This window comes from Semicossyphus pulcher, unplaced genomic scaffold, assembly GCF_022749685.1.
Source record: "Semicossyphus pulcher isolate SPU_LCO1_2020_fin unplaced genomic scaffold, fSemPul1.0.p SCAF_24, whole genome shotgun sequence".
In the NCBI taxonomy this organism is placed as follows: domain Eukaryota; kingdom Metazoa; phylum Chordata; class Actinopteri; order Labriformes; family Labridae; genus Semicossyphus; species Semicossyphus pulcher.
Window position 1 is genome coordinate 8,307,112 of NW_027211698.1, and position 27,137 is coordinate 8,334,248.

Genomic DNA, 27,137 nt, shown 5'->3' on the forward strand with positions numbered 1-27,137 from the left:
AAAAAACTGAGCCCCTTTATAAAGAAATTAAGTCTTTATACCAATATTTAACAGATACCATATGAAACAAGCTTATATATTTAATTTTAATCTCAAAGTCACTCAGTAAAACCACAGGGTCATTTATGGCCGAAAGGAATTCAAAAAAACAAAAAAAAACGATTACCATTAAATCACGGTTGTAATTTCCGCTTTAAGTTCCTATACGTGTTTCCTATATAATTGGAATTATTGATTTCCCGCTTGTTCTAGGCCACTCAAATTATGTATGTGTGATTAGAGATGCGGTTGCGTCACCGCCTCGGGAGCTGGGACAGATGACTGGCGCAGATGTAGAGTCAAGCCAGACGGGACAAAAGCGGAAATTGGATTTGGTTTGGGCTTCAAAATAAAAGTATGGCCGAGTTGGAGGGGATGATTTTAATAGCAGCTAATTTGACTAAATCTCTGGTTGACATGTGCCCACCAGTTTAATGTGGTGTAATTAAGGGGTGCTTTTCTCTTACACACAATTAGAGAATAATTTCAATAATACCCCATTGACTCAACCTAAATTAGTCGAGAATTTCTATAAGCTAGTGGCACTTTGCACTGGTCTGATGGGCTACAAACAAACATAAAAGTCAACTGTATGTAATTTTGGCTGGACAAGTAGCCGGAGGACTGTACGCTCTGTCTCTTGTCATGCAGGACATAGGTTTAAGTCTGAATCACAGAGCTTTACACTAGAATAATTCTGCAAATAGTGACTTAGTTAACCAAGGCACACAGTGGTCAATATAATTTACTTGATAAAACTTCAGGAAAATTAAAATAAAATTACATTTTATTTATTTATTTATGTTTTTACTGCATTTTCAGAATCCAATGTTTATTTATTTATTTATTTATTTTTGTTTATTTTAAAGCTTATTTTTGATGATTTGAAATAGCTTATTATAATTAAAACTACAAAAGTTTCCTTTGTTTTGACTAAGTTAATTTAAAGTGAGGTGCTCCAAATATAAATCTAGTGTCTATCGAACTTTCCCTAATTATATTATCGAATTTAAGGCAGTTAAGTGTATCATTTTGAAAATCGCACCGGAAGTGATGGTGTTGATTTTGCCCAGCTTGTAGCGTGTGCGCGCGGCTCAGATACCGATCAGCAGTTGGCTTTGGCAGGACAGCCGAGCCCGAACGGTGCTCACGTGCGGATGTGCCGTTTTCTCTCTGACGTCTTGAGAGGTGTAATTTCGCACGAGTTATGTCAACCAGTCTGACATATTTAAGGGAAATGCTGTCTGAATGTTTAAAGAAATAACTTGAATGTTTACAGTTTCAAGTTTGAGAAGTGGACCTATTCTCGTGCAGGACGAGGCCAGTCAAAGCTGTCCTGTAGGACATGTTCTCACCTGGTAGTGGGACATTAACTCCAGTTTTTTGACTAACAGGAACACCGCGTAACGTTACCTGAAGTGAAACTGCAGGATGAGACGAGGGGAGGAGGACTCGGACATCACGTTACCGTTTGTGCCGACGGTGTGATTTACAGTTCTCCACCATGGAGGAGAAGTTCAATAGACTCATCTTCATTCCCATTGCGGCGGTGCTCTTTTTAATGATTGGCTACCAGTATGTTTGCCCGTCCGACAGCAACACCTGCTACTTCAGAAGTGACGAGAAAGGGCTTTTCCAGCGCTATTCATCAGGGTTTGAGTTAGTTTACACGGAGCCGGAGGCGGACGAGGACCTTCCCTCCAAAATCACGTCCAAATTTAACTTCACGGAGCGGGACCTGGACCGGCACGTCGACTTCAACATCCGGGGAGACGATGTGATGGTGTTCCTCCATATTCAGAAGACCGGCGGGACGACGTTTGGGCGGCACCTGGTCAAGAATATCCAGCTGGAGCAGCCCTGCGACTGCATGCCCGGCCAGAGAAAATGCACCTGTCACCGGCCCGGGAAAGCCGAGTCTTGGCTCTTCTCGCGGTTCTCCACCGGCTGGAGTTGCGGGTTGCACGCGGACTGGACCGAGCTCACGAGCTGCGTGCCTGTGGTGATGAACAAGAGGGACAAGAAGAATGCACAAAAGAGTAAAAGGTGAGGTGTGAGCTGCAGAACAGGTGAAGTCAATGAGTGGGTAGCCGCACACTCGTTTATGTTCTGATAAATAAATAAAATAATGTGATGTAGTCTATAACTCACTTGTTCACATATTAACTCATTTTATAATTCACTCTTTCATTCACTGATCCACTCATTTGCTTCCTCGTACTCTCAATAACTCGGTTTTAAGTCTGTAACTGTACCTACTCACTCCCTCAATCACTCACTTGCTCACTCACTCAACCCTTCACTCATTCAAAAATGCACTCACTTATTCACTCATTTACTCAGACATTCAATAACTCACTCACTCACCTATTTATTTACTCAAATATTCTCTAACCCCTTCACTCATTCATTTACTTAACTCAATTATTCACTCGCTCATTTAGTAACATTTTATTTATATTTTTAATTATTTTCACTCATTCATCACTCACCCCTTCACTCAAATATTCTCAAACCCTCTTTACATACTCATTCTCACAACCACTCACTCACTCACTCACCTTTACTTACTTCCTCACTCGCTCACTCAATCACTTCCTCACCCCTTCACTCATGTTCACTCGCTCATTCAGCCCTAAACTCACTCACTAAAATATTCACAACTCCCTTTACATACTCACTCACATGTTTCCTAAATCTCCTCACTCATTCACTTCCTCACTCTTTCACTCACATGCTCACTCACTCAACACACATTCACTCACCTCGACAGTTAAACCCCGTCACTCACTCACATATTCCTTAACTCCTTCACTCACTAACCCTGGAATCATTCGCTCATTTGCCCCTCACTTATTCACTCACCCATTCACTCACTCACTTGTTCATCTTTATTATCATTTTAGTCATTGATATTTTAACTCACTAACTCACCTTTTCACTGACTAAATGACTGACAAGTCGATTAATTGATTAATTAATCGGCTGAAAATGAATGAGTGAAATTGATTGGAAGTAATTAATTGAGGAAGAACTCTCAGTGTGACCGCGTTGTAAATTAAATACCTGCAGGTTTTGCACCGTTTGAACAAGTGACAGCAGATTTCTCTTTTCTGATTTGACGAAACGTTGACATTTTTGAGCCTCCAGACGCACGTTTGTTTTGCCATTAGATCTCTCACCTGGAGGCACTAAGTCAAAGGTAAGAGGATTTTAGAACAATGTAGGTTGTGACACCAATTTCTCCCTGCCTCTCAATTACCTCCGAGGCCGCTCACGCCAAGCATATGCGCCCTTATTGGCATTTACTGTAATGTAGAGCTGTTAAAGCTGCCGTGTTAACAACCACACCACATGGCGTGTCAACACCAGCAGCTGCGTCTTCCAGCACATTGAGATCCGGACCGCATCCGTGTCTGAGGGTCTGTTTCAATTTCCTGTAATTACAGAACAAAGCTTAAGGGAGTAAATCACTTAAGAAGGCCAGGGTCCTCTGAGGTGTGCCGCCTGCGTGTTGAAGCCAATTTACCTTACGATTGGTTCAGAGAGCAAATCTCCATATGTTACCGAGAGCGTTAAAGGGGGTGGACAAGGACGGAGGAGGGCCTCCAAGAATCCTTCCGATCCATTAACTGTCCTCAGTGGCAGCCATCAGACTTAATTTAATGCTTTTAAATAATTTTGATGTGCTGCCTCGGAGCCAGATCAGCACTGTGAGTGAATCAACAACACTCCAGTCAACACTTGTCAGCTCAATATAATCGTCAGTGGAAGCTCTGCACTCATTAACATTGGCACTTTGCTGCGTTCAAGGCTGACTGCAGACATCTTTTGACTCAATGTATTTACGTTAGGACCAGATCTGGTCCATGCAGCAATTTTCTTGCTGTTAAGTGTTGATTATTTACTAATTATTTTGACAAGAAAGCGTTGATTTCCACTAAAAGCGCTAATGAGTGGGGAATGAACTGTTGGTATTGATTGCAGAAAGATATTGCCTGTGGTTTATTACAGCTCCAGACAATATCCGTTATAATATGATACTGCACTGAGCGATCTTAAAAAGTCCTCACAGTTAATGTGATACTTCATTGATCACTGCGGTGAAATACTGTCTGTGTACACCTCGAAAGAGAGGTCAGAGGTCATTGAAGATCTTGAGCAGCTTTAAGGGATTCAGTCCCTGCTGTCTTTAATGGAAGTGATTATGGTGTTTAAATGCACTTTTTTTGTTTTAAATAAAGGACATATTTTTCTGATACCGATACAGATACCGATATCTAGCCTTAAGTATTGACCGATATGAATACCAATATTTTAAGTACCCCTTTGATACTAGTGCGATAAAAAATATATAAATTGTTAAAATGTATCGAGTGTAGGCTACTCTACTAACCCTTTATAGATATGACACGATTCATTGTTTTATAGCCCAACTGAGTACACTGAAGGACTCTTAACCCAACAAGCAAGCTAAGCTAATGTTAGCGGTATCACTGCCTGCACTGATTATAATTATCTTAACTAAGTTAAACTTAACTTAAACAAAATAATTGTACCTTTAAAATGCGTAGAAAAAAAACTGCTGATGTTTTGCTAGCTTTGGCTAACATACCGTTTAAGCTAGCAGCGCGCTGTTGTTCTTTGCCGTTCTAAAACTGTAGCTGCTTTTGGCAGCCATAATATATATTAGCTAGGGATGCACGATATTGGATTTTTTGCCGATATCCGATATGCCGATACTTTACAACTCATTTAGCTGATTACCGATACCGATATTTTTTTCCCGCACACCTAATTGCAGAGATCATCAACTCTCTTCTGTATTGGAATTAGCGTACAGTATAATGGTGATACTCTTATCACATTTGTTACAACGGTCGGGGTGACGGGTCTTGAGATAACCGATACCGATAACGTGCCGATAATATCATGCACTAATATTAGCCTATAACTGTGTAGGAAAAAAGTTGATTATTTTGGTGGGATGCTAATTCATTATAGCACCACATCGGTGCATTTACTGCTGTACTTGTGGATACCAAATACTGCAGTTTGGCTGTATTGGGGATATTTCTGTGCTGGTATCGGTATCAGACCAGCTCTACTTCTAATGCCTTGATTATTACAGTTTTTTTAAGTGAAGTCTTGGGACCAGAAGCAGGGTTTATATATATAGAAATATATATATATATTTAAAAAGAAGGTATCAACTTCAAGCCAAATGCACCATGACTCATAACTCATTCTATACCTGTGAATATCTCGGACGAGCTCTGAGTCACAACTCGTTCAACAGCCACAAATCTGTCACATGAAGTTCTCATTTCCTCGGGATAATGCCTGGTTGATTTTCTGTCCACACGCTGTGATAAAAAAAATCAAAAAAAAATCAGGGAGCCATTACGCTGTAGCCATCGGCCTGGAAATAGACGAACTATTAAGTGAAGCCCTCCTGTCATGTTCGATTAAAACTGCTAAATAAAGACTACTCAAAGCGATTCTGCACTCGATGATGTGTTGCCACGAGGTCTCATGTCGCAGTTTTATCAGACCTGAAAGGCTCTTGTCCTGTCACTTTGGGGGATGTAGCCCCTCCATGATGGACTGTGACGCACACGACGATGGCAGCAGAGGGAGTTGAACTGAGTTGGTGCATGTGCGGGTCAGTGTGTGCGCTGCTCGGCTTAATGCAGTGCTTAACTGGGCTCTACTTTGTGCGATCGCTCTGCTTGGGATTTGTTTGTGCTCAGCTTTGATCCCTGTGTTCCTGAGAGAAGTTAAGAGAGGTTAAGGAGAATTCTTATTGTTTTCCCAATATATACATAATCCTCATTGCGTTCGACTGTACTTGAAGTTTAGACATAATCACTCAGAGTACTTTATAAGTCTATGCCCTTATAAAACACATTTATTTCTAGTCTGATTTCAAAATAAAATTCAGAGCAGTAACCGCACGTCGGTATCGAGCGATGACTCTCGCCTTATACAAGTCACATATAGCGATGGGAATGCAGACAGTCAGGGATCAAACATCATGGGAATGGATGACGCCCACACCTGTCTTCAGGCTACATCCTGCAGGGTGTGATGTAGTTTGCAGAGAGTCTTATCTCAGCCTTCAGACTCTAGACGGGTTTATTTAGCTCTTATAACATATGGCATTCCTAAAACATCCTTCTACTTTATTACATTGACGAGGGAAAACCTGCCCACTTATATTTATGCGTTGTTTAAGACACTATTCATGGAGTATTCAAAGCAGAGGATGTCTCTAGGAAATTTACCATACTAATACAGTGTACATTTTTTGAAATTTTCACAAGATAAGCACAAGAAAATGCAAATTAATGCATGTTTCATTCCAATACTGATATAGTAAGAGTTTGGCACTTCAAGACAAACAGTATTGTCCAGTTAGGAACCATTTAACCATTAAAAGAAGACCAGGTGACTTGAAAATAGAGCACAAGTCCGACCTTAAAGAGGGGGTATTATGCTGTTTTACATTTTAAGACATATATATAATGTTGTAATGTTGGATGTCCAGACTTAATGTGGGTGAAGTTTCAAATCTGTAGGTAAAAGTATGTTGGAGTAATCCCCAGGCTTCTCAGGCAGTTTTTTCTACATGCTGCACTTTGTGACGTCACAAGAGCTGGCCAATCAGAAGAAAGCGGGCTTGTAGGGGCGGGGTTTCTTAAAAGGGACAGAGCTGACTGAGTCGTTTTCAGGCAGCGGCTGTATGAGGGCCTGCACAGAGCACAAGTGTAAATTATGCTAAGCTAATCCACAGGTATCACAGAGCGAAATATGAACCTTGTAATTAGCATAATACTCCCCCTTTAAATATGTTTAAATCCCTTTTTGTGTTAGTTTGAGGGAGTCGGATGCTTTATGTACCAAATGACACGGTGTGCAAAATATAAATCTAATCTTTTTTGTGAGGCAGAATTTTTGTCTTTTTTCAAACCCCTTCATGTAATTGTCGTTCATTTAGTAGCTCCCTGGAGGGGGCTTTGGGGACCACTGGACCAAGTGTATAAAATACAACCAACACCTCAACCGACTACAAAAAAACTGCTTTAAAATGCTTTAATCAAAACCCAATTTAAGGGCCTTTTTACAATCTACATCTCATTTGTGTCAAAACTTCTATTCAGCAATAGATGACGCCTATTACCGGCATTACCACAGAACATAATGAACAAATTTCGCCACCTTTGTTGCATGTTGTTCTGCTGGTTCTGAATACAGAAGCATATGTCTGCTGTCACCTTGATGTCACCTCTCTCCTACACAATCCACAGGTGTAAAAACACAAGCAAATGCATAGAGATTGTTATTATAGACTTGGCCATACCTGCGAGTAGGCTCAGTGTTTTTTATTCTGTATCATTTTTAGTGTACAGAATCTGTCTGTCGTGTTGGCAACGCAGCCACTTCCAGTTTTGTTGAAGCTCAGCTCGCTGTGCTTTATGGGAGTTATTGGCACAGCTTTGTCAAATCAGAGCAGACGGTTAATTTTAGCTCTTGTTTAGAGGACACAACAACAGACTGGTGGTCATAATTAAGGAGCCATAATGAGATTTGTAATTCACCTCATGCGGGTTTCTTTTTTGTTTGCGTCCTCCTTTATCCGTTCACCTCTGACTTAACATAAGCGGCACATGCGGCATTAACCTGCATCCGTCCATCCGCACCCTCCTTATGTCTGGCCTCCTCACGCACAAACTTCAGTAAGTAATACCCGTTCTTGTCATCAAGTAGTTCTTGATCTGTACACCGCTGGTCGGAGGCTCCTGCAGGGCTTTGCTCGCAGCATGGGGCTGCAGCATTCACATCACAGCGGGGTGTAAAATTGCTGTAAGGCCAGACGTCAGACCTGCTTGAATTGCGGGGCCGCCCTGTTCGTCCTCGGCCCGCTCGCCTCACACTGAGCAGTCAGAGAGTGTAACCTTATTACTGACCTCATTATTTCAGATTAGAGCAGAGAATGCAGTCTGGCCAAAACACAGTCTAATTAGCCCAGTTCATTTTGGACATAGTTAAGGTGGTTTTAGCTATTAATTTGGGAAAAAAACGCCCTAATATGATGATGATAATGACACTAAAGGCGTTAAAATATGCTAAAATATGCAGGAAGTTGATGTGGTTTAGATGATTATCCCAAAATGCAGTTTTAGTTTAACATAAATACTAAATAGACTATATGTGGAAACACATCTGGTTGCAAGTTTTTGACATTAATCTCTCCCTAGAGTCAGTCTAAATCCTGAACCAAAGAGAGCCGAGAGAGATTTCAGAGAGGGATGTATATTGTTGAGGAAATGTGTTTCGGTTTGAAGCCGTGAGTATTTCTTAAATGCTTTAGGCCCTAATACTGCCCTTTTACTGTCAACGCTGCTTTTGACTGTACTGTCACTCTCTGAGCTTACGCATCAAGTTATTTCAGGCTGCTGACAACCGCACATTGTAGTAAAAAAATATATAAAACTCAACGTGACAAGAACGCAGATTGTCAAAAATATGTGACCTTCAGTGGCCGGAAATCATTCAAACTGCTCCCAGCGGATGTTTGATGACTGAAAGTGAGACTTTTAAGGTAGAAAATAGCACAATCGTCCTCTTACTAATGAAAAGTTGGATAAATAAGAAGTAAAACGCACCCTTGTTCAATTCAAACATTCAGGTTTTGCTGCTGCAACTTAACTTGACCTGGCATGATTAGTGTGGTGGCTAAATGTTAGCTTGCGTTAGCTAAGTTTAGGTGCTTTAAAACTATCAAGTCAGTCACTAAGTTTATTAGTTTGCTTGACATATGGTAATGTTACAGTACTGTTAGCTTTATGCTAACAATGCAGTGCTAAATATTCAAATTAAGCTAACAGTCTTTTTCTGAGGAACAATACAGTGCTGCATATTAGAATTTAGCTAACAGTCTTTCTGAGGAATAATACAGAGCTACATATTAGCATTTCGCTAACAGTCTTTTTCTGAAAAAATATACAGTGCTGCATATTAGCATTTAGCTAACAGTCTTTTTCTGAGGAACATTGCAGAGCTAAATATTAGAATTTAGCTAACAGTCTTTTTCTGAAGAATACAGTGCTGCATATTAGCATTTAGCTTACAGTCTTTTTCTGAAGAACAATACAGTGCTACATATTAGCATTTAGCTTACAGTCTTTATCTGAGGAACAATACAGTGCTACATATTAGCATTTAGCTAACAGTCTTTTTCTAAAGGAACAATACAGTGCTACATATTAGCATTTAGCTAACAGTCTTTTTCTGAGGAACATTGCAGAGCTACATATTAGCATTTAGCTAACAGTCTTTTTCTGAGGAACATTGCAGAGCTAAATATTAGAATTTAGCTAACAGTCTTTTTCTGAGGAACAATACAGTGCTGCATATTAGAATTTAGCTAACAGTCTTTCTGAGGAATAATACAGAGCTACATATTAGCATTTCGCTAACAGTCTTTTTCTGAAAAAATATACAGTGCTGCATATTAGCATTTAGCTAACAGTCTTTTTCTGAGGAACATTGCAGAGCTAAATATTAGAATTTAGCTAACAGTCTTTTTCTGAAGAATACAGTGCTGCATATTAGCATTTAGCTTACAGTCTTTTTCTGAAGAACAATACAGTGCTACATATTAGCATTTAGCTTACAGTCTTTATCTGAGGAACAATACAGTGCTACATATTAGCATTTAGCTAACAGTCTTTTTCTAAAGGAACAATACAGTGCTACATATTAGCATTTAGCTAACAGTCTTTTTCTGAGGAACATTGCAGAGCTACATATTAGCATTTAGCTAACAGTCTTTTTCTGAGGAACATTGCAGAGCTAAATATTAGAATTTAGCTAACAGCCTTTTTCTGAGGAACAATACAGTGCTACATTTTAGCATTTACACCTTAAATGTCACTTGTATAAAAAAGTTAAGTAGTCCAACTGAAACAGCAAAAGAGGAAAAAGTTCTGAAGTTGGATTCTGTACACTTCCCGTTCACTGCTGTTCAGGAGACAGTTTTGCTTTTCACTGAAGTTCTTATTCGTCACCTCTCGTGGGTGGAGGAGTATACGTACAGTACCTGACACCAGAGTTTTATTTTTGGCAATGGGTGAATGTACAGGTCCTCTGGGAGATCCTATGCAGCAGCCTGATGTTGTGATGTAGGCCGACAGAGTATAACAACCTCTTCAAGTAGTTTTAGTTTTTGTCAATGCTTCCTATACTTACACTGCACTCGCGTACCTCTGCGGAGGAAGTGGAGGAAAAGACATCAACGTTTGGTAATGAGGTGTAGACGTATGTATTAGTCTCACACTTTTGACATAACATCTCACCACAAGCCTGTCAATGACGTCAGGCTGAATTGAGGACATCACCCTCTGCATGACTCAGCAAATGGTAATTTTTACAGCGGTCTGCTGTTTCAGTATCATAGGAAACGTGACGTCGATGACATATCTGTCTGTGAAATAACTATATTTGCAATTACACAGAACAGAGAGCGGCTTGACCTCTGTTCTCCCTGTGGAGGGAGGCAGCAAATAGGGAATTTGTGTTTATGAAATATTGATGTTGATACCAAAATTACTCTTAGCTGTTGGTTATATTAAATTAATGTTATCTTCAGAATTATTAGCTTTATCTTTAGATGTACAATATTAATCTGCTCCAATCAGAAGATAAAGCAAAAGTATGCTCCAAATTGCTAGCTTGATATTTTGGGATATAGGCTAATTAGCTTTCTTGCAAATAGTTAGCCAAAAAATGTCATTATATAAAAACTTTGATAGTAAGACTCTAACTAAAAAAAACGACTTAAGGAGAGTTAAACATTTTCGGTTTGTTTGTTTTTATGCTATATATAAAGCTACAAGCAGTAGCACGTTAGCTAACAACACAGACAGGAAGCTGGAGGAAACGGCTAGCTAGCCTTGATCTATCCAAAAGGTAAAAAAGTGACAAATCATATCTCATTTTTTAATCTGTAATAAAAAAGAAATCATTGGCCGAAACATAGATGACAAAATCTGATACCACCTTGTTATAGCATGTTAGCATTTTAGCTAACAACACGGACAGGACACTGGGGAAAATATACCTTATTTTTATACTGTAATAAATAAGAAATCTAATAACATTAGCAGGGTTATTATTAGGGACTGTTTCTTGGCAGGGCACAGTGACTTTCTGGAGTGTTAGCTAAGTCTGCTAGCTCTTACAGATATGTGATTGGCATTGATCCTATCCTACAACTCTTGTCAATTTCTAAGAATGCTGAACTGTTCCTTTGCCAAATTATTTTTCATTCGCCTTACTATTTCTTTTTTTTCCCCCTATCATGACATTTCTTTGCTTTTGAAGTGACATCCCTTTCCTCATTAACTTTTACTTTCCACAGAAAGTATGAACCGCTTTCTTACTCCAGGAAGCAATTAAACGCATCCTGTCGCAATAATTTGCATACTGCTCTGCACTTACATACATCCTGCTCTAGCTGGGAATGCAGCCGAACAATTATCAGGGATTTCAGTTGAAAAACACCATTTTTTACTACTTTTTTTTTTTTTTTTTTTAACCATTGACCATGCTTTCCTGTTTGCTTGGTGTTCTGCTTTACAACAGGTCCTTGATGTTTATGATACCCATATTTAAAATCTGCATTTTAACGATGCAATAATGAATTAATAATGATTTCTAATACCCTGTTCTGCCTGCAACATTTTATTGTAAATGGTAAATGGACTGTATTTATGTAGCACCTTTTTAGTCTTCAGACCACTGAAAGCGCTTTTACGTTACATGTCACTTTTACCCCTTTCACATACACATTAAAACACCGTTGGCTACGCCTTCAGGCACAATTCGGGGTTCAGTGTCTTGCTCAAGGACACTTCAACAATGTAAACTACAGCAGCTGGGAATCGAACCGACAACCTTCAGATTGAGAAACGACTCACTCTTCCACTGAGCCAAGAATATACATCTGAAGACATTTAGTGAAATCAAAACAGGCTTACTTTCCTACTTGAATTATTTTAGATCCAATATATTTTATTAATGATTGATATAAAATATTAATTTGACAGTAATTTTAGAATTTTAATTTAATTATGAGATATGTCTGGTTAAAACCAACCCAGGCCTTTTCCCCCATGTTTTTTTTGCTATTTGACGTTTATTGCCTTCAAAATATCCTCATTTACTTTCATAAGTTCAATTTTGTGTCTCAGAATTTTGACGTTTCACACTGAATTATGGGTAATGTTTGCATCATTTTGACACTATTTATCTATGAGAATAAAAGTAAACATATGAGTGAGCCAATATTTCTTACATATCTGAAAATAATAATTTTAAAAAAGCACTATAGGGAGAAAAAGACTTAAGTGATGGATTTCGGCAGGAATGGACCTCCATAGTCATGATGAAGTCCGTATTTTTCGTCTGAAATTGTTGCACGTTTAAAAAATAAATACCACCTCACGACACCTCACAAACACGGAATTCAAAGATTTCGTTAAAGTTTTCGTAACTGGTTAGATTTTCTACCTTTTTCCACATCCGTCAAAAGCCTTTAGAGAGCTGTTTGACCACTCAGAGCCACCATACATGCAAACGTTATCATCAAAATGGCATCTGATAAGCTCATTCATTTCGTCTACCAGCACAAAGCACTTTATGATAAATCTACCAAAGAATATAGAGTTTACTTTTCCGATGGCTCAATTGTGTGTGTGTGTGTGTGTACCTTTGGCATAATGATAAGAGTAAACACATAAGTAAGATAGTATTTCTTAATAATCTGATGATAGTAATTTAAAAAAAAAATCTTTAAAGTCATAAAAAGAAGTGATGGGTTTTGGCAGTATTGGACTTCCATAGAACATGGAGGAAAACTACATTAAGAAATCATTAGTCAAAATGGCCACAAAAAGGCCTCAAGAAATCCTAGTTTGAATCCCATAATTACAACATTTTTCTACATAAAATAAATATAATTGTGGAGAGTATAAGTTGTTTAAATACATTATCGTCGTGTTGTTTCTGTCAAGCCAAACCCCCTCAGTGCACCGCTTTCATGACAGTGAGCAGTGTCTTGTATTCTTGTGTGAAATGTGAGATTTTCAGAGGATCTTGGTAATCTCTACACTCCTTAGGGGGATTAGGGGCAGTCGAAGACAGGTTTTATTATACCGGGGAGGAGGAAGGCGGGGGGTTTTAATCCAGAAGTCCGGAATTATTCAGAAACCTGTCGACACGGGATTGAAGATTTCTTTTGACAAAAACCGTGTAGATTTTGTTAACAGAGAGAAAACATCACAGGGAGGAAGTCGACGCTATACAGATGACTACGTGCTGTCCGTCACACATGAAATAAAAAATATGTTTATATATCTTGTTTTTTAAAGGAAAGCCTAAAATATTTATCTTAAATTTTGTTTAAGATCTGTCATTTTCAGAGCAACAATTACATGAAGGATACAAGCTGTGAATCAATCTCGGCTTTCAAAGACTCAATGCCAAAGTGCTGAAAGAAAACCTACAACAGATTGTTGGTAGCAGCCTTCGCACGTAACTAAAAAGTGTATTTCTTTTCAGAAATTCCTCTGTAGTTTGTGTGGGTAGATGTGACCTTTGCAGAGTACAGTCTCCCATTTATCCTTTCCATATCTACATGGACCTCGAAGACTGGCTGACACCTCACAAAGCTGCAAAGATTAAGATGTCAAGCAAAGGTTAAGGCTAAGACGCTAAAGCTACTGAAGCTGCACACGCCAGGTTGTTGTGTGCGTGGATGTCCTCGACACTGTGCCTGTCGTGGGTGTATTTAAAGGCGAAATGATCTCTGGGAAATGTAGCCACCTGAAATGCAACCACATACAGATTTACAGTTTTCTTTTCAACCCTTGTTTGAGTGTATGTTATCTGCTGCTTCTCACATAGTCTGTCACCTAGTTTTCAGCGAAAACCGCATCTTCACACCCTTGCTCACTCGGACAAGTCGTCTTTTCTGCGAGCGTTCTTGTCTCCCTCGTCTCCACGCCAGCATCCCTGGGGCTTTTTCTTTATCGCCTAAAATAGCATCTCATATCTGCGACCGATGAAGATCACCGTGCAGCACCAAGTCTCCTTGCTCATCATTTCTCCCCTCACACGCCTCCCTCTCAATCTGTACCTCTGTATGATTTATGAAGCAATGTAACCTGCCGATACTCCCTACAACTGGGTTATGTTTTGGAAGGGAGAGAGCACCATTGACAGATCTATTAGAGCTGAAAGAGTGTTCGTGTGCTTGCTTGTTGGAGAGTGATCCCGCCAGACGCAGATGGGGGCGGGGATCATCTTGCCTGTAATTGGCAGACAAAGATTAAATTAGTACAAGAGAGAGAATCAGAGGAGTGAAAATGGATCCCGCTTGACCTCTTGGTCTGGATAGCGATGTCACGAGTCTCCCCCGGTCTCTGTGCAACTGAGCAGCCTCACTCGGTCATCTTGATAACGTCCCCTTTAAAAATGCAGCCCGGCTGTTGCTGAATGTGTACCCTCTGACATCCGTCTTTTATGTCTCTAATTTCCTGTCTCGTTTATTTTTCCTCTTTGGAATCGTGCCCCGAGCCTCACTGGTCACCCATTCACCCGCTGTCAAGCTGGCTAAGCTGGAAATCGAACCACGTTAGCATTTTATCTTCTTTGCCAAATGTAGTGTCATCCGCAAAATCCTTTTCTAGTCTAAAGGCTGTTTGTTCTGCCTGCTGAGAGGCTCATTAAACACGTCCCTTTAAGCAGAAAATTGGTTTAATTTGTGCTTTAAAATTGTGTTAATTTCTTTGTCTTAAAGCCCATTAGAAAGCATTTAATATTCATGACTTAATAAGCAAGAATCCAAATTAAAGATTTGGAATAAAACACTCTTCATTCAAATGCATTAACACCATATTGGTCCGAATACAAGACTTTTTTTTCTCTTTTTAATACATCTGAAAAAGTGGCGTTTTTTGGGGTCTAGACTTTGAAATGCAAATGTATGTTCAGGTAGACGGGCCCACTTATCTGTGACGCCAGTCTACGCCTCATGACTGAGGCCTTGGCTTTAAAATAAGCCAAGTTAACCAACAACTGAGGCGTAGATATGATGTCAATTTTAAGTTAATTGTTATCAATGCAGCAGAGTCATTAACCAACTGAAATACAGGTCACAGAGTGTAATGTCCGAAAATGGCGAGCCCAGAAGATCATCTTAAAAATGCCAAAAAAGTGGGGCAGTCGTGGCTCAGTGGTAGTCGGTCGTTTCTCAATAAAAAGGTTGGGGGTTCGATCCCTGACTGCTACAGTTTACATGTCGAAGTGTCCTTGGGCAAGACACTCAACCCCGAATTGCTCCCAAAGGCATAGCCATCGGGTGTGAATGTGTGTGTGAAAGGATCAATGTGACATGTAGCGTCACATTGAGTGGTCCGACGACTAGAAGTACAGTCAATTTACCAGTCCATTTAACAGTCTTACCTAACAGATGGTAAGAGAAATATGTATGGTGGCCTTTAAAGCCCCAAAAACACTCTTTTAATTTGAAAGTAAAACAAAATTATTTTCTTTATAAAAGCAAGATTTGGTCTTCAAAAAGTCATTTTCGAAAAATGTTGTCATGAAATGGGGGGTCGTCTTATTTTCGGACAAACACATTAGTTTAACTTTATCAAGTGCTTCATCAAGATATGTGTGGTTTGATTAAAGCTAAGCTAACAGCTAACAATGTTTTATCAGATTTTGTTTAAAAAAATCAAACAATAAATCCCAAATAGATTGTAATGGAATTTTTTCCAAATTAGTCCAACTTTAATCAATCGACAAAAAAACCCAACAAGCACAAGAGTGAACCAAGACATTAAAGCTGCATGCCATAAAACCAAAACAACCAAACTTGGTGATAATTCTCAATGAGCCTGTCACTATAAACTTTTACATTAAACATAGTTACGTTATACATTGTTGATCCAAAAAAATAATCTATATGGTAGCTTTAAAAATTTTCTTAAGCTTTTTTAAGCTTTGATGAGGGAGGGTACAAATGTCTCCAACCAATAGAGAGAGAATATTGATATCAGAAGGCTGGGAGGATTATTATCCAGATGAGCAACACAAGTAAAATCAGTTGTCTTTGGCGGTAAGTGGTAACTGCAGGTGTGTTCATTTGGATTTTGAAGTTTCATAGTCCATAATTTTTTCTTTGTTTGGTTGGCCTTTTACTTAGAACTCAGCAGAGATTGAAGACAACGGTACACCTATCTAACCACTTCTTGGTCGTGGACAGCTAATTCGTAATAATAAAGAATACTTCAAATGCAAGGCGTTCATCAGTCGGCCATAGGCTCAATTACCAGTCAGCAAAAGATAGAGACTTAACAGACATTTATTTAATTGAAAATCTCCGAGATTATAACTTAATGATATTTTTAATTTCTCTTTCAGGCAGCTCTTGTTCCACTTTAACAAGAGAAACGTCTGTGTGAGTCAGACCACGAAACTTTTGGGCGAAACTCATCACAGCCCGAGGGGCATTTAAAACTTTTTTACAGAGATAAAATTAAACCATTAAAAAAGCGAGCATGTGAATAGAGACGGAAATGACAAAAGGGCAGAAAGTAATTCCCTCTTGGCGGCAGAGACTGAGGGATCCCTTGTGGGCACGGAAACACCTTTAAAGTGGATTTAATTCAACTGTGCGAGTTATCAACACCCCGACTTCAGTGTGAAATCGATGTGCAGTCCTGTGCTTGTTTTCGAAGCCGCTTTTTCACCCGACTCAGCGGATAGGAATGGCTTCGAAAGTGATACTTCATCATATCGTGAGGCAGGGCCGGAGCAGTGAAACCACTTAGAAATAAATGCTCCAAGTAAAAGCAACATGATGTATTTAGAATTTTAAACGAATAAAATAAGGGAGTTGTTGATGTAGGTACGTTTTGGGCTGCTTCTCCGGCAGCATAAATAGCTTCCATCAAGGCTTTTATCACGAGATGACTCTGTCCTTGATGGTAGTGAGTGAATTAACAAGGCAGATATCGATCTCTCGCTGCGAGTTTCCTCTGTAGCTTTTTGATGGTGATTTAGAGAGTGAGACAATCAAAGAGAGAGAGAGACAGAGAGAGGCCAATCAATAGTGTTTGCAGGTTCGCCCGGTGGAGAAAGGTGACAGGCAGCGAGAAGGGCATGAGCGAGGCGTGGGATTGATCCGCAGCAAAATGCGACAAGTTGATTTTACTTTACCGTTCGGAGCGACCGGGCACGCTGGCGTGTGTTGTCAGTGATTGTGCTATTATGGGCCTATGAGAAGATTCACAGTCTTGTTTATTCACTCAAACCTCTGTCAGGTTTCAGGCTCGATCGATCAGGTATCCCAGAACAACCAGAATGTTCCCACTTTGTCCTGTTCAGGCCTGAAAGCCATTTAGCACATTAGCAAAGAGCTCGGGCACCGGGATGGAATAAACGGAGGCTGTATGACAGATGATGTTTGAGAGAGATGGATGGTGTTGAGGAGTTGTTTTAGCTTGGGGAAGCCTTATCAACCAACAAATAGTTACAGGGAAAGGCAAATATGGTCTTAGCGCTGTTTCCATAGGGATGGATTTCGTCCATCAATTCATTTAGTATTCTTAACAATATTGTAAAATGTGTCATTTCCTGAAAAAAAAAAAAGTTGTTGGCATGTACAAATTTTGCGTCCAATAAAATTCTCTTAAATTATCTTCCTCCCCAATTAGCATAATTTCTCTTAATTGCCAAACGGCGCAAAAGTCGTAGAAGCTAGCTAGCAGTTATTGGTCCTCATTAGGTTTGTGTTTTATATTCATCAATTCACAGCTACTGGCTAATCTAAACACCAATTAATATTCCCAATAATTCCCTCTCTAGCTTCCTGTTTTTAAAGGAAATGCTTAAATATGCAGATTGAAATGCCACTCTGCTAGCTATTTAATGGAAATGTTAAAGCTGCAATACAAATTTTTTTTTTAATTAATATTAGATGAAATAGCTATTTTTGATATGTAGAGGGTCACTTTAGTAACGAATCCACAGAGAATTATCAACTGACTTTGGATTTTTCTTCAGCTATTGTGTGTTTTAGCGTCTTTCAGCATTTTTAGCTAGTTGTTTTGGTCATGGTTCTCATCAGCGTTGTTTTTGAAAACACCCAGGAGGCTGTAAAAACTAACCACTTTATGATCATTTCCATCACCAAACAGTAGTAAGACAAAGTTTGCGATTAGCTTTGTAGCATTAGCGGCTAAAGGGCCTGACAGAGGATTTGGAGGAGACCAAACCAAAGCTAAAAGGATAGTGAACATTGATATTCATGAAGTGGCCAGAAACACAACTTTAAGAGGAAAATGCTCACGTTGGATTACATGCTAACAATTTAGAACTCCTACCAATGAAGCCATGATAGCATACTTGCTTAATAAATGCTATAAAAATTTACATCAAAGTGACAATTGTTTTTCTGCATGAGAAAACCTCAGCCGCACATCTGCCGTGTAATTATTCTTGACCTTCATAATCTGACCCCGCCTCTGTCCCTGACACAAGTAAGAGGAGAGCTCTGACATTTGCTGCTCTTTGTCAATAGGTCACGATGAAAGCACAGACGCACAAAGGCGGGGTTGCATGGACATGTATTGATCCGGCTGTCTCGCGGTTAGCTGTACAGATAGATGATAGGCACAGGAGGAGGAAAAGACTGAGCTCTTTTCCAGGAAGTACAACAAAGGCCGCTTTGCGAGGCGTTTCGCGTGTGTCCATCCATCCAGTGCCGTCGGCTCAACCCGGCGAAGATGGCAGGGTAATTCACTTAGCCTGCACTGAGCACGGCCATTATCCCTGGGTGCTGTGTCTGTCTGCGGGTGTGTTCTGCCATGATATCATCATGACACTCACTTAAGATACATCACAGCTGGTTGATATGTGCCGTCTGGCAATAATGGCTCAATTGTGGACCTTTTTAGGCTGTTTGGCTGTGCACTCAATGCTTCGTAACACAACTTGTTCCAGAATTAATCAAATTTTACAGTTAACTTGAAATGATTACGACCACGTCAATACTGTCACTGTAAAAGCCCCAGTTTTTTTTTTTTTTATGTCTGATAGTGCTATAAGGTGGAGATCAATGCATTTTATGTGCATGTTTAGGTCACCTTTTGGAAGTATTGTTGGAAATGTATCGTTGTTATATAAAACAAGCTTGTGATTAAGACGAAAACTGACACAAATTCATTATTTTTTCTTTAAAAACAAGGCTTTTGAGCGAGTAAAACGACAGCTTTTATTAAAACATTTTTCAAAATATTTGAACAAAAATATTTTCCTTTTGAGCTGCTGCGAATCAAAAACAAAAAATTGCAAAAGCTCACTAAAACAGGGTTCCAAATGCACAACATTTAAAACCATCAAGATAAAAGCTACTTCCAACAGGCAACCAGTCATTAACAAAGCAAACAGAGGCACCAGAGGTGGCAGCACAGGTGATCCTGCAGCAAACAGTGACATACACTGTATACTCTGGGAGGCTGATGAGCGAGTGTGGAGCAGGTGCGCAGATGGGAATGGGGGTCAGCTGACGTTGAAAGGTTAAAGCACGCTGGGGACAACTGCTGGACAGGGAGGGAAATGCATGTGGAGATTTATAATTACATAGTCAAAAATGGCCAATTGAATTTGTGCACTTGTCAAGGTGCGATTTGCAAAATGCGCCTGAACAATCTGTGAAATATATCATACTTGTTACTTAAATGATCATTATCTCTATCAAGGGAGTGCTTTATTTTAAAGGTAACCAAACTGTGTCAACAATAATTACATTTTAATAATATTTTAGACATGTGTCATATTGAAGCTTTTGTTAGCATAGCATTAAGTGGTTCTTGGTTAGACAGTGGCTGTAATATATTTAACAAAAGGGAATCATCACTACTAATGTATGTATTTAAGGTGTACATTGTAAAAATTAATGTTCTATAATCGGGGGACCGTGACAAAATTTTAAAACTGTTGCGTTATTTTAAGGTATTGGGGGTTGGGTGTTACAATTTCTTAATGGTGAATGGTCTTTGTTAAAAAGTCAAACATATCACTTGTGATAACAAGTTGGATAACACATTTGTAGTGTGATAATGCCTAGATGTGAATATTGCTGAAATGTGACAAACCCATACCTCTCATCAGCCATGGCAAAGGTGTGATGTGTGTTGTTACAACACATTAGCACTGATCATTTCTCCCAGCCTTAATAAGAAATGGAATCATTAATGTTAATTTGTTTGTGTTTCTTTTGTGCAATTTAAAAGGCTTAAATAAAAAAATAAAGAATCCCAAAAACAAAAGTAAAGAGCCGATCATTTTCATACAGTCCCTAAATAAACACATTAGCACTGATCATTTCTCCCAGCCTTAAAAAGAAATGGAATCATTAATGTTAATTTCTTTGTTTCTTTTGTACAATTTAAAAGGCTTAAATAAAAAAATAAAGCATCCCCCCGCAAAAAAAAGGTAAAGAGGGGAAATATGGCATTTTTCCCCTCTCCCAACGGCTTAAATAAAAAAATAAAGCATCCCAAAAAATAAAGTAAAGAGCCGATAATTTTCATACAGTCCCTAAATAAACACATTAGCACTGGTAATTTCTCCAAGCTTAAAAAAGAAATGGAATCATTAATGTTAATTTGTTTGTGGTTCTTTTGTGCAATTTAAAATAAATAAAAAAATAAAAAAATAAAGCATCCAAATATGGGATTTTTCCCCTCTCCCCACACCGATAATTTTCATACAGTCCCTAAATAAAATTCAAAAAGGTGGGGAAAAAACAATTAGCTGCCGTCATTCCCTTTTGTAGTAGCATAAGAGGTCTTAATATAACTGTTGAGGGTTTCTCAGTTAGCATTCGGCGAGGTGGAATATGCCGGTGTGTGTATTGGCAGTGCTCACCGAATATCAGTCACACACACACGGGTACTGAGTGTGTATATATTGAACACAATGAAATTCACCAAGGGATCCTATTTTGGGAGCCCGTCCAGCTCATCACAGTGTTCTGGGCCAAACTGAGTCCACAGAGACGCAGAGACACAAGCGAGGAAATCAAATGGAGCCCCTGTTGTACACCAGCATGGTAACAGGTAGTACAACAAGTTATAATAGTGTATGTTAGGGAAGGGGAGTATTTGTTTTTACGGGGTATAAAGGAAGAATTTCCAGAGCAGCATTGCAGGAAAAAGTCCTTGAATCTGAATCTTTATTTAGCCTTTGAATTAAACCTCCACAAAGGTAAACTGCGGCCCCGTGGAATGAAGGAAATAAAATGTTCAGCTTTTTTATTTGGTTTCTTTTTCCTGACACCGGAGGTCACGGTGATCTTTGCGCGCAAGATGAACATTTTCAATTTCCCTTTTATCTATCTTTTCTTCCCTTTGAAAAACTTTTTTTTTGGAAAATGGCTGCTGAAATTCTCCCCGGCGCTGACTCCTGCAGTCACCTCCCTGTTATGCCGGTCATCACTGAACTCAATAGATAAGAGCTGAAAGCTGCGTTTGTCAGTTGAAAGCTTTTCGTGGGTTACAGCTATTTTTTTTTTTTTTGAAGCGTCGTTCGTGGCAGATCAGAGCGATCCAGAAAGGTGACGGAGATGGGGGGAAAAAAAGCTCATTACCAGAGGTAGGCAGGAACAAATTAGTGCGACAAAAACAAAAATAATTTCACATCTGCTGGATATTAAACGCTATATATGCTTGGTTTGCATTGCCGTCTTTGTCATTATTCTCTAACACCCTCAGACGCACTTGATGATGTTTTTCATTTAAACCCTAATCACACTTCCAGCACTCTCTATATACTTGCAGCGCTGCGGTTTTTCTTCCTGTTCATATTTCTTTTTTATCTGCAGCAGGAAATGAGAAATTTGATGTAGCCTTTAGTTTCATCCTTTTTCACTGTGCTGAACAAATAGCGCATGGTGTTTTAGAACTTGAAACTGTTGGCTGCTGTAATAGAGATTCAAAAATCAGAGGCTATTCGACTCCAATAAAATGTAAACAATATATTCACACAAAGGGAAATTGTTAAACACAGTAATTAAAAAGAGCATGAGATAACCTCCAAACCAAAGTGAGGCAGCTAAAGGCTAGCTAGCTAAAGAGTTTAGCTTAAAGGAGCGATTCGCCCCTGGAAGAAGCCGCTGTCAGTCAAAGCTGGTGTTCTCTGTAATCGATAGAAGCAATAATATTTGAAATTGGCGCCACAGCTGTGGAGAAAGTTGTACAAACAGCTCATGGTTTCGCCGATTCTACATTCCTACAACACCCAGCATGCATTGCGCCACTCCCTCTGAAAGGAACGGCCCAGCGAGAGACGCTGGAGTGAAATACTACTGTTTCGCTGCGGTAGAGAATCGAAATACGACGAGAATATACTGGCAGATCGTCTAAAATATCTTCAGGTCTGCAGTCTACATTTCAAACCTGCTGATTTTGAACGAGACATGACATCGGAGGAGGCGTCCTAGATGGAGGAAGTTTAGTTTAGCGAGCTCCCTGGCCTCCGCCAGATGGCACGTTTTACGTAGTCTGTTGGAGGTTTTCCAGGGCCCATTGGAAGCGCTGATAGCGTCCTCCAAAGGCACAGAGTGAAATTGCATTTTTTTTCCTACCATATTGACATTAGCTCCCTATAATAACATGATGGACTGAGGTGGAAAATCGGCGAACTGGCCCTTTAAGGTTCGAGTACACAGAAAGAAAAGGCAATTTGGAAAAATAAATTTCCTCATTACAGAAAATATTTGTATTTTTGACAGTTCAATGAAAACATATATATTCCACTCTCATGTCTGTTTGCTAAATTTGCAACTACACTCAGCAGGTGGTTAGCTTAGCTTAGCGGTCAAAACACAAAAACTGTAAAAGCGTCACAATACTTTCCCAATAAATATTTTTGTTTGTACATCAAACAAATAAGATGTGTTAGTGCTGGCTAAGCTAGCCGTTTGCCCCTGTTTCCTGTCTTCATGTTAAGCTAATCTAAGCTAACTGTCTCTCGGCTTTAGCTTCATAATAGTTGAATGGACATGAGAGTGGTATCAATCTTCTTGTCAAACGGGTGTGTGTGTCGTTAAATTGCTTCAGAACTCCAACAATTGTTGATGAATTGTTTGAAAGAACTATTTTGATAATTTAATTGACAATCCTAGCATTAGCTTGAGCTAGCTTATCTCATGTATCTCTTTCTGTGTCTCTGCAGGAATTTCTACTACATCACCATGCTACGCGACCCTGTGTCACGCTACCTCAGCGAGTGGAAGCACGTGCAGCGCGGGGCCACTTGGAAAACCGCCCTGCACATGTGTGACGGCCGCCCGCCCACTCAGGACGAGCTCCCTGCCTGCTACAGCGGCGAGGACTGGACGGGTGTGTCTTTGACTGACTTCATGAGCTGCCCTTCTAACCTCGCCAACAACCGGCAGGTGCGCATGCTGGCGGACCTCAGCCTGGTGGGCTGCTATAACATGTCCTCTGTTAGCGAGCTGGAGCGAGGCCGCGTTCTGCTCGCTAGCGCCAAGGCCAACCTACGCAACATGGCTTTCTACGGCCTGACGGAGTTCCAGCGCAAGACGCAGTACCTGTTCGAGCGGACGTTCGGCCTGCACTTCATCCGGGCCTTCACGCAGATCAACAGCACGCGAGCGGCCAGCATAGGGATCAGCGAGAAGGTGCGGTGGCGCATCGAGGGGCTCAACGCCCTCGACGTGGAGCTGTACGAGTACGCCAAGGAGCTGTTCCTGCGGCGCTACCAGTACAACCGTCAGAAGCAGCACCAGGAGGAGCGTCTGAGGAGGTGGCAGGAGAGGCAGCACAGGCAGCGCATGCACAGGACCTATCTGGCTGCTCTGTGGAGACTCGGAGGAGGAGGAGGAGGAGGGGAGGAGGAGGTGAAGGTGCAAGAGGAGATAACCACGACAGAGGACTACAGCAGCCAGGTGGTGCGGTGGTGAGGAGAGCGCAGGGACTAAAAACACAACCGCACTGACTGATGGCTGATTGATTCATCGTGCTTTACTCTCCTCCCTCCGTCTCCTGCTGTCTCTGCTGTGAATCTGCCAAAACCTCCTGCCCTCATAGCCTCATAGCGCTTTGTCGGACTGCCGAACGGTGTCTTAATATTTATGATGGATGTATTTGTCATGGCAACATAAAACATTTTGTATTTCTGTTTTTTTTTCTTTTCTTATGGCTATTTTTGGCACTGCAGTCGTGAATTGTATTTATTTATTCATTAGCAAGTGCTTTGAATGTCCTCAGAGCGGCGGAAATGTTTCTTAAATTTCGCTAATAATTAATCGAACTGAAAAAATAATGTGAGGAAGGCGAGTTTTAGTCTATTTTAAAAATGGTGGCTGACTTGAAGGATCCTCTGTGTCATGTTTGTGATCTAGCGCCGTGTTGATCAGTGATATCTCGTAGTTACTCTGTGGTGTTTGGCTTCATAAGAATATCAAAGCACAAACTTGGCAATAGCGGTGTGCTGTTTTTTCTTTCAAAGCTGCGATATACAGGAAACAATCAAGGCGGTTTCTTGCAGGTAAAATGTGTTCAATAAAAATCTGCAGCACCCAGTGATGTAAACGTGTCCCTGGTACGCATGTGTACAAGAACGTGATCTGCCTTGCCCTTTTTTTTTCACAGCATGTTCTCACCATAAAAATCTGAAATCTCCAAGCCGTGTGCCAACTTCTTCCATACATCCACGCACGTGCAGACGCACTGACGCACACCGACGAGGCGAGAGGAGAGGGCCTGAAAGACAGCCTGTCGGAGCTGCTCTCAGCGCTCTTACATCACAAAGAGAGAACATTGGTGTTTCCACTATTAGGGCATTGATCACCGGCTCTTCACTTCCAAATTGATCGTTTAAAGTTCAATTGACCATGACGCTGGCGCAGCAGAAAATAGAAGAAACCCAGAGGCTGTCTGAACACTTCCCCCCACCCCCCCACCCCCTCCATAATCTGACAAACATACAGTCCTCAGCTCGACTGACGTTCAATTTGCACTCCAGAAAGAAAAACAATCTATTTCAACACCTTTCTACAGACAGCGGGCCTTTGAGATGTTAGGTGCAGGAATGATTGCTTTATATTAATATCCTTCGGCTGTAATAAGCACTTCCCGACCACTCGGCGCAGACGTTTTGTTCATGAGAAGGAGATCAGTCAGGAGGCAGAAAAGGAAATGGCTATGTCCACGGACCAAAATAGCCTCTCCATCCCCAGCTGCCGTCTCCATTCTACTTGCACAGCATGTAACGGAGAAAGATTCGACTTATATAAGCCTATGATAATGACGCCGTGTGCACATGCACGCAGGAAAAGTGACGAGACACCTTAAAACATTGCTTCAATTCCGTTTTATATCACAAGATTCCACGGCTTTGTTATTTGACACAGCTTAAAAAGTGTTTTGTGATCTCAGCCATAAAGCGTGGCAGGGCATCGCTGCGGAGTGACATATTGTTTCCAGGATGAAGCAGTTTGAAGACAAATAATGTAAAAGCTTCCTTTATCTACGGAGGATGTTGACAGGGAGGATTTGTTCCGGGAGGTTAGATGAAGATAAATGAACACTTGGTGTTTCTTTGTTCTGGATTATTGCGTCTTTGTAGTGAATCGTTCTTGTACATTCATGTTCTGTAATGTAGTAAATGCTCTCTCAGATTCAAACCCTTTACTTCCTTTGTTCTCTCTGCACTATAGTCGGCAGTATAGAGGGTTTTAAATTGAGGAATGTGCAGCCTGCCTTGTTAGCTCATGGGGAAGGTGAATGCATCAGCACAGAGAACTCGCTGAGTGCTTGGATACAACCTGAGAGTCTTTCACAGATCAGTAGCTGCAGGAGGTGTTGTTGGGCTGTAAAATCACTTTATCACACTGGTGGGGAGACAAATGCAGCTAACCATGATGATTGATAGTCTATTGGTGCTATTATTTTGAAACTTCCACCTCTACAGTATTGTGGAGTCAATGCAAGTCAATGCAAAAAAAAGTAAACGTTCCAAAAAGTTGAAAAACTACCAGTAAATTATCTTGGGACGGTCCAGATGGTCAATAAGCCTCAAAGTCTTATGAACTACTGATTGTTACTATTAAAATCTTCTGTGCAAAAACATGACACTAATGACACGCTAAAATAATGCTAAGCTAATACAAAGCTAGCATTAGCAATAACAAAAAAAGACTAACTGGAGTTGTGCTAGCAGCTCTGCGCAGCCAGTACGTTGACACAGCTGTCATTTGAGCTCAATGCTAACATGCTAATGCTAAAATGCTGATGTACAGCTGATATAATGTTAGGTATGTTTACTTACTTTTGTGACTAAACAAGGTCAAAAAGATGACCCTTGAAAGTTTTTTGGACGAGCTAAAATAATGCTAAGCTAATGCTAGGCTAACATGCAATATATATATATAACTGGAGTTGTGCTAGCAGCTCTGCACAGCCATTACATTGACACAGCTGTCCTGTGAGCTACATGCACATGTTAGCATGCATACATGCTAATGTGAAGCTAATATAATGTTTGCCATGTTTACTTAGTTTTGTGACTAAACATGGAAGAAACATGACACTTAAGTTTTTGAACAGGCTTGAATAGTGCTTAGCTAATGCTCGGTTGACACAAGCTAGGAACATGAAAACTAGCTGGAGTTCTGCTAGCAGTTTGCAAAGCCAGTATGTTGACATAGCTGTCATTTGAGCTAAATCTTAATATCAACATGCTAATGTTAAAATGCTAGTGTGTGGCTCACGTTTGCCATGTTTACCTAGTTTTGTGAGTAAGCATGGTAAAAAGGTGACACTACATTTTTTGAAGCTAATGTTAGGCTAACATGCGCAATAACATGAACGACTACCTGGAGTCATGCTAACAGCTCTGGAGGATGGCACGCTGACACAGCTGTCCTTTGAGGTAAATGCTAATGTCAGCTTGCTAACATGCTAAAGCTAAAATGCTAATGTGAAGCTAATATT

At 40.2% G+C, this 27,137-nt stretch overlaps 1 protein-coding gene across 1 annotated transcript; it reads left to right on the top strand.

Annotated features, from left to right (window-relative positions):
- The first annotated feature begins 1,172 nt into the window (after positions 1 to 1,172).
- On the top strand, positions 1,173 to 25,788 carry LOC138603383 (heparan-sulfate 6-O-sulfotransferase 3-B-like). Its single transcript, XM_069675132.1, has 2 exons — positions 1,173 to 2,085; positions 23,353 to 25,788. The coding sequence occupies exons 1-2, from the start codon at positions 1,544 to 1,546 to the stop codon at positions 24,101 to 24,103; spliced, it is 1,293 nt and encodes a 430-aa protein (XP_069531233.1). The 5' UTR covers positions 1,173 to 1,543; the 3' UTR covers positions 24,104 to 25,788.
- The last annotated feature ends 1,349 nt before the right edge of the window (positions 25,789 to 27,137 follow it).